The 9,147-nt window shown below is 39.3% G+C and overlaps 1 protein-coding gene across 1 annotated transcript in view; it reads right to left on the bottom strand.

Annotated features, from left to right (window-relative positions):
• Window positions 1-3,656: 3,656 nt before the first annotated feature.
• Window positions 3,657-9,147, bottom strand: part of HOMER1 (homer scaffold protein 1) — an 89,420-nt gene continuing 83,929 nt past the window's right edge. The window contains exon 9 of the mRNA XM_031051524.2: window positions 3,657-7,312. Coding sequence (XP_030907384.1) covers window positions 7,124-7,312 — 189 coding nt within the window. The 3' untranslated portion in view covers window positions 3,657-7,123. The remainder of the gene's footprint in view (window positions 7,313-9,147) is intronic.

Here is a 9,147-nt window from a genome sequence, read left to right as displayed (position 1 = left end):
CACAGGGCTGACTCCTGCTGTATCCCGAGGCCTTCATTACCTCTGGGTTTTATTTTTAGACACTATGTCCTTGTTACAGCTTCATTACTGCAATTGGGTGCAAATGCCACGATACCCTTAAAAGCCCTTGAACCTACAGCACAGTTGGTACCTGCCTGTCCCACCGGGCCACACAGGTAAGCCTTGCAGGTAGCTTTCCCAGTCTGGCTCAGTGTCCTGCACACTGCAGCAGTGGAACAGAGCTCTGCTCTCATCTTTGTACTGCTGCTCTAAGGGAAGTTTCCTAATGTTGCTGTAATTCCTTTGCAAAAGATCTGTCTCCTCTAGCTGATGGCAGAAATCCTCTGGCTAGATGATAATGTTTGCTGCCCAGTATATGATCCCTTTGTTTTAGCAAGACAATCACCTCACTTTCTTCTGCAAACAGCCTGCCAATCCTGAAATATTATTATATATTGACTTGAGGAGTTACACACGCCTTAGAGGAATTCTGTTTCTGCAGCGCAGTCATCATCAATAAAGAGCACACAGACTCCTTTCTTCTGAAAATATTTTCATTGCTCTCTGCTTTAGCCAGCTTTGATTCAAAATACTTCCTTGTGGCATGCTTCAGTTAATACTTGCCTGGAACATCCCTGATGCTTCCTCATTGCCTATTCTCTTGGCATCTTTGGCTGGCTGACTCCTCCGCTGAGGCTAAGAGATATTCACGCACAATAGACAGCACCCTATACCTGCAGGTATCTTCTGTGTCGTTTTTGTTTGGGTTGCTGATGTGCCTGCCCAGTGAGCAGGACACTGGATATTTATGTGTCTTATTCCAAAAGCAGTTCAGGACTGTATTACATTCATTATAAATGTGGGCTTGGCTGCTCCATGTTATGCAGGTCAAAACAACATAGATGGAAAAAGGGAAAAATACAAGAACTATAAGATAAAACAAGCATTGACTTGAGGGTTCAACTGGTAACAATTGCCACCCCAAATAAAGCTTTCATATTTTCTTTTCTTTCAAAGAGGTGGTGGAAAGGTGCTTACATCAACCCAGCACTTAGCCTGCGTCTTTAAGACCTGCAGAATTACAGTTCCTCTGTTTTCTTCCCCTGCAAGCATATCTCCAAACATCTCTGGAGCAAAGAAGTTCAACTGGTAGTGACAGAGCTGTGGTTTGAACCAGCAGCTTCTGAACAAAGGGCAACAAATCCTTCAGGTCTGCTTCTGGGACAGATACTGAGGGCAGCAAGTGCAGCCGCGACTGGGCTGGCTTCCACGCTGCTAGCAGGGTTTAGCATGGAGCCTCAGCAGCAGGGACTTTGTGCAGGGTGCTCACCCTAGGTACAATCTGAGTCACTGAATACACTATTACCCTGCCTCCTCTCACTAAGTTGACATCAAATAGAGAGCTGTGCCTTTCACTGATAGATTTCTGGTTCCTATTGCTGCAGATTCCTCAGAAATAACACTGCTGGAATTACAAAACCAAGTGTATTCATATGCACAAAAAGCAGATTTGATCTTTACATTTCCAACCACAGGTAAGGGCTGTGATGTCTCTCTTTGCAGGGAAGTACAAGATCATTTTGCTTCCCACTTCTTTCATTTTGTTTAAATTCCTGTCATCATTTAACAAACTATAATCCAGAATCAGGATTTCCAAGTTCTTGTTCCCTCTCTGAAAATCTTATGCTTGCAAATACCTGCATGACTGTATTTAACTCAAAAAGGGGAAATCCATACATACAGATTGTACTTAAACATACCTTGTCAGTGTAGCTCTTCCCTTCCCCTTAGCACATGCATGCTCGTATTGTTTCGAAGGTCATGGGCTCTGCCTTCTTCTTGATCTACTAGGAAAAGAATTCTTCATCTTCAAGAATTACCAGTCACAGAAATGCAAGTTCTCTTCCAAGACAACTTCTAGGTTCCTACTTTCAATCTAGTGGAAGCAAAAGCAGCTGACACTGCTGGGGCCATACAGTGAGATGAGACTTGGATGAGAGCAGATGAACATCCCCAGAGCAGGGATGGACAAGGTCTGAAACTGCTTCTAAGTTAAAAGAAAAATCCCCAAATCCACCTCAGAACTTTGTTACACAGACACCACAGGTGACAGGAATTGATGGCAGGAAAAAACAGGGAGTGTTGTCAAACACTACCGATACTGAACCTCTGGAGTTGTGAAAAGGCTGAAAGGACCTGAAGGGGTTTGCAGACTGTCAGGATGTCGGCTGTGTTCATGACACACACACCTAATGCTGACCTTGGGAAGCCTATAGCAACCAGAGCAGAGTTTTGGGGCAAGCCAGGTGTGTTCAGTATTATCAGGCTGTGAGTGCCTAAGGAAAGCAAAATCCCTTTTAATGAACGTTTCCTACCTGCTGCACAGCTCAGGTGGTCTGTCCTTTGCTGTGCAAACTATTCCTGCCTATGTAGAGTTACACATAAAGGAATCTTGTTGACAACTCTGCACTTCCCCCCAGATCGGAAACATCTTTGATGGTTGCTCCTTCTGCCCATGCCTGTGTCTGAAAATGACACAGGCTGCCAGATGCACTGTTACAGCTGAGCTTTGCTTGTGCAGGACCTGGCAATGAGGGAGAAAGCAGGTACAAATTAAGCTTCTGTTTCTTTGGTCCTAGAATGAGCTGCCAGGGGCAGTACTGCAGAGGCAGTACGGGCAGCTACAGGTCCCTGAGAGGTTGTGGAGGGCAAGCTACGAGACCCCATATGGTTCTGTCTATAGAGGTATTGTGATATAAACACTGGCACCTGCTTTCTGACTATGTTGCATAGCCAGAAGAGTGGACGTGAGCCAAACTGACTTCAGGATCTAACACAAAACTCTGTTCTTTGTTCCCAAACATTTAACATAATGGGGAAAACTAATCCTACTTTTCTGAAATAAGTGGAGTGAAACAAGGGACTAATGCTACTAAGCAAAAATACAGATTTTTAAGAATATGTTATTCGTTCATGTGTTCTGCTTAGCACCATTTAGAAGTAGTGCACACATGCAACGCTACTAAGAATATGTAAACAAGACAAATGGAACATTGCTTTGCAGAGCCAGGTCCGTTTCCTGAAGAAAACCTGATGTATAGGGGGGCACTTCACTGACATGTCCAGTTAGTGAGGCTGAAATCTCCTCATTTGGATGGAATTTCTTGATGTTCCTTGTCTTTAACTGTGATCTGACATCTCAGATCTAATCTCTAATCAGATTTATCTCTGGCCTCAAGATCCATGATTTCTGCAGTCAACCAAATTAAGTGGTTTTACGGACATCCACAGTTCTGCAGAGAATTAAGATCTGCACCACTTTTCCATTCTTCTCTCCATGCAGTTATTTCTGAAAACAGGCTTTGATTTTGACTTTTGAATGCAGTGTTCATAAAGCGACCCTCAGTATAGAATATAAAAGAAGACAGAACAAATTGAGGGTTAGCCTCTTACTGAAGGTAAACCTGAAGTTAATCCCTAACTGGTAGAAAAATGAGCAGAAATCAGAAATCTTTCATAACTGACAAGACACATCCCAAAGTATTAATTTTTAATTGATGCATTGTTGATTCTTGTGTGGTTTTCTTTAAAGGAATTATCCTGGGAATGCCACCGACAGCATTAAAGAATACTTGTTAGTATTACATCTGGTTTAGCCCTTTATTTATTTTTATTTTACCTGAAAATGTATTTTCTCAGAGACCTTTTAACAGCATTTCTGCATTATCAGTTCATTTTCTCCTCCTCTTTCCTGGATATATTACCCAGGAAAAGGAATTCCCAGTCTGTAACAGACACATTCACATGTTTTACTTTGTCCACATAGAAAAATGCAATTTCTGGATCATTGAGGCATATGGATCATGAACAAGACATTCCAAAAACTAACTATCCAAATGGGGATATAATTACAAAAATCTTTTATGTCAAAGTCAGGATTTCACAACATAACACACTAATAATGCAAAATCCAGTAGCACCTGAAAGATTAAGGTAGCTGCTGCTATCACTTGCACACACTTGCAAAAGAGTTAAGAAAAAAATAAACAGTAGAAGTACATTCTCCAGCGAACAGCAAGTGTATTTCAAAATAAAAAATTGCATTCTTGAGTTTTCTTTTTATTTTCTTTGTTTGGTTTGGTTTTTTTTTGTGGGGTATGTGTTAGGCTTTTGGTAATTCCGCCTTCTTTTTTTACAACACTGTAGTTGTCATATAAGAAGTTACACACAATGTGACTGCTCTCCTCTACAGTGCAAGTTCATGGTCATGTTTTCAGGCTATAGTACTCAAACACTGTTAACTCCTATATATATTCCCACAGATGTATAGTATCTGTCTCTAAGAAAGTAATGTTCCAAGTGGGCAAACTTCCATTGTAAAACAGAAGTGAAGAGTCTACAGTAGGTATAGCCACCTAAGTATGAACTTTAGATTGCAATTTCCAAACACTCACCTACTGTACATAAACATTAAAAATAGTCTTAGCAATAGGACTTTATTTATATGTGCACTTGTGTCCACCTTATCCCACATTTACGTTTGGCAACTATTTGGGAATTCAAAGGTGCTGTCCTCCATAACTGTATTATTAAAATAAAATAAAAAAAAAATTAAGCATTTCTACTCTATGAGTAAAGAAATTCTCAAATATCAATTTCCAATTTTAAATTTAATTTCAATAGGAAAATATTAAAAATGTGCACATCTAAATTTTTCCATGTTCTGTATATACATATGTGTGTGTACGTATACATAGAAATACTCATGTACCACACATAGTCACAAAATTTAAGTGGAAATATTTCTGTCCACTATTTTCCCACATGTAAATGACATAGTATCCTTAAAAAGTCAATAATAATATCATTAAAAATAATATTACATTTATTCCATCATTAACGTTTTGTGGTTTTATTCTTTCTTCATCCTTATTATGTCCACTGAGCATCAACAGGCCAGATTCTCCCTGTACTTCCACAGATGTCAGGACAACTGAATCTTACTGACATTCAGTTGTCGTAACACAAGGACACATCAAGGACACATCCGGTTTACAGCAGCTAAAGTGACAGGAGAATCAGGCCAAAACATCCCCAATAAAATTAAAAAAATGGTAGTATCTGCTCATCTGGACATGATGAAGATAAACACACCACTGTGTAAAATCCACCGAATGCAAAACATGTAGCTCACCACAAAGTAAGTTTTCAACCAGCAGCACGCTGAACCAAGCTCCCCCCACCCTTTTAATAAATAAAATACATGAGAAAATACCCCCAAAATATGGAGAAAACTTAAACATTGTCTACATTACATACTGTATAATACACAACGGTTTAGCATTTGACCTAAACCATTTTCCTGACTAGTCAGGGGAGACCTGAAAAATCACTGGTAAAGAAATTAACCCCAGTATTTTAGAAATAAAGCATGTATTTCTAACAAAAATGAGAACCTGTGTGTGTTACATGGTGTATATACACACAGTACACACATGAAAACAAACTTATATTTTCTAGTTTTGAATAGTAGTCTCTAAGTGAAGAAGATTGTGTTGTACAAATTTAATAAGCAGCTAGATTTCATGTTTAACATTCAAATTAATCTGGGGAGCAAACAAAGGTCCATGCATCCTTTGACCCTGAAGTCTGACATTCATTCATACATTTTAAAAAAGCCTTCTTCAGCATTACAAGCAGTTCATGGTGAGAATGTACTTTGATGCCAGATGCATGACACTTGGCTTACCTTTCAAAGAGGTTTTTGTTTTTTAAATAAATCTATTATATAAAGACATGTGTGTTTGCCAAAAGTCTGTTAAAATTACATCAAAACAACTTTAAAACCTGCTCACTGAGAATAATTGAATTCAATTTCCTGTTTTTATACATTTAGTTAACAGTTCAGAATATTGCCTGGTGTGTTTTCAATTAAGATGTGATATGAAGACCATAAAAGAGTAAACATGTCTCCATTTCAGTCTGCTATGACAACAAAACTTCTACAAGCAGCTTTCTTGGTTGGACAAGTTCAGTGTACGAGCAATTCCTTGCAATAGCTCTATGCCTTTAAAGCAATCTGTAATAAAACTACTTTCCATAAGCCATTATTCACAAAACCTGAAATTCATGAGGCATTCCAAAAAAGTATCCTGCAGAACAGGGTAACAGTTAATTTGAACATACATATGTGATATATGTATCAAGGCCAGAAAACAAATAACTACCTATTCCTTGTTATCTGTGCATGTGAAATTTTACACTTAAAATTCTCAGGGGGTTTTTGCCTTTTTCCCTTTTTTCTTTTCCCTTTCTTCTGGGGACTCACCTTCCATCACTGGTTGGCTTCAAAATACAGTTAAGTGGAAGATAGCATCTCACTGTAATTACATGGAATTCATATGAGAAATTAAACCTTACATTGGACAATATTGCAGAACACCAGAGTAAGCTCCATAAACAAATACCATATCTTTCAGTATATATATATATATATGTGTGTGTACATATATATATATGTTAAAAAAAAAATCCAGACCAACCAACCAAAAAACCCCCCAAAGAAGAACTTTATACAAGCAGTTATCATTTTCAATTAAAGATGCAACTCTCTCTCACTCCTGGCAAGAATAAATTGGTAATGGCACTGCTTCTCCACAGTGCAAAGTATCCTGAGAAATTATTAAAAACAACAAAATAAAGGGCTGTCATCACTAAGTTCTTGCACAAAACACAGCGATTAAATATCTTAAATAAATAAAACAGCAGACAACCTATATTCTATCACAAAAAGGGGAAGTGACCTGGGACACTGCTAGTCCTTCCACAACTCATAATTATAAAAGGATTGCATTCAATTACTGTTAGTATCTTTCAAGGTATCTGTGGCCAATGATGTACAAGGAGGTAATCTGTAATTCAAGTTTTTTTGTTGTACTTTTTCTAAATTGTGATACTGCTAAATAAGTTCTAAATTTTATGTTGAAATATGACTCAAATTTAAAACAAGCCCTCTCAGAGGAGCAATTTCTAATTTTGTGCAACTTTGATGCAGAGCCCAACACAGTCCTATGAAGAGAGACAGTGCATCTTTAAACTGATTGGCACTGAAAACCCATTTTCTTTAGCTGCATTCTATTAGCTTGGCCAGGTTATCTCGTAACTCTGATAGTTCAAATATTTTTCCATCAAGAATTTCTAAAAGTGTCTTCAAGTTATTGCGAAATGCTTCTTGCTCATTCTGACTTTTCTCCAGACGTTGCTCTAGATCAGACAGCTGGCCTTCCAGGTCTTTGTTTCGAATTTCTACTTCCTTCAGAGAAAATACATAACATGTTAATTGTGTTGTCTGCAAAGAGAAAGCAGTTTCACCTCCTGCTGGTATTCGTGTGCTGGTTTTGTCAACGGTGTTCTAAAACAATTTCCAACCCTTTATAGTTTCCACTAAGCCAAAACTAGAACCCAAATAGTTATTATGATCACATACATACTGCCAGTTCTTCCATTGTTTCAGTAATTCATCTGAAGGTCAGAAACTTTTGAAGAAGGATAAAATTTAGTCAGTAAACAATGTAAGTAATATACTTACTCTGGTAAGTTATTGCTTCTGTCATTCTGAAATGTACCACCTACTGTAAACAGCTTCTCAAAGGTTTACTTAAGTTCAGGTATTCCCCAATTTAGACTACATGAATTACTCAAGGAGACAGTTCCCATTAAAATATTTCATACAGAAACCCATCCAGTATGCTGCTTTATGGATGGAGGAGTACTGCTTTATTCCTGTCCCACATTACACGCCTTTTCACCCTGATAATTAAGACAGAAACATCAGCTAGCAAGACTGATGTCAAGGTGACACCAACTGTGACAAATTTAAATCAGCAAGTGTAAGCTGAACATGTTGTCTTGCTGCACAGTGCCCCAGAGCAACCCCTGCAAGTGCTGGCCCCACAGCAGCGCATCTGTGGGAGCAGGAAAGCATGAGAGACAAGCTGTTCCCATACAGTAGGTAGGGAGACAAGGTGGTGCTGTGTTACACACAGGTGAAAAGATCTGATCCTGAACAGGCCCAGATCTATCCCAGAGCCTGACTAGGGATGGAGGTCCTGGCAATCCACCTCTGTGTAGACCAGGTGCTCTCACTTCTATCCGATGATTAATTGGGCTGTCATATGGGTCTGGAACAACATATTGTCATTTGTCCCATACATTGCATATCTCATAAATTAATGCTAAACTTTCTAATTTCTGTTATGAGAAACACTTTCACAGGCAGCCGATGGAGAGTGTTTTCAGTAAACCATATGCCCTGTGGAGCCATTCTTTGGAAAAGTGCATGGTGAATTCATCTACTTACATACATTACATATATTAACATTTTTTCAATACCACTTTCCTCAACAATGGCTTTGTGTCACAAAGCTTTAATGGACCTGCTCTGAGTTTTTACAACAACTAGTTCCACAGAGCCATAGGAAGTGTGATTTGGAAGCAGCCACTGTGCCAAGTGCAAGGGACTCCTTTTTTTGCCCTCCCATTCTCCCACTGGTTTGTTTGGTTATGATTCTTCTGTCTCCCTTCAAAGCTAACAAACATATTCATGTTTATACTGGAAAGATCTCAGCTAACCATAAGAAACATCCTGACGGATACAGCCAAGAGTAGCTAATATAAAATGGCAGCCTTGTGTCAATGTCTGTGGCCCAAGATATGTTTCCACCCATGAGGAGTCTGATGGCAGCATCAACTGGCTGCTGCATCCCTGGCCAGTGAAGGGATGGAGTGATATGGCCAGTGCTCAGTTTTGGCTCCCAGTCTCTGGAATGGTGGAGAGCTCTGAGGCCCCTGCAGTGGTGCAGGTGAAGAAGGCAGATCCTTGAGAACCTGATCTCCCTGTACCTCTGGCTGCTTATGCAACCAAGGGTTATGTCCAAGCTGAACTGCAATACCCCCTTACTTCTTGTGTTTAAATGGGCAAGTCAAAAATTACAGAGTTTTGGGCACTGGTCTTGGACACCACAGGTGGGAGAAGGAATTACCACTTGCTGCCCAGACCAAGAGAAGAATTAGTTTAAACTGTTTAACACTGGCAATATAGTTACCAAAGCACTAAAGGAAGTTAACTGAAAAGAGTATTTGTAGGAG

Source organism: Melopsittacus undulatus, chromosome Z (assembly GCF_012275295.1).
Source record: "Melopsittacus undulatus isolate bMelUnd1 chromosome Z, bMelUnd1.mat.Z, whole genome shotgun sequence".
Taxonomy (NCBI): Eukaryota; Metazoa; Chordata; class Aves; order Psittaciformes; family Psittaculidae; genus Melopsittacus; species Melopsittacus undulatus.
Note: the sequence above shows the minus strand (reverse complement) of the source record. Positions and strands in the feature narration are given on the sequence as shown.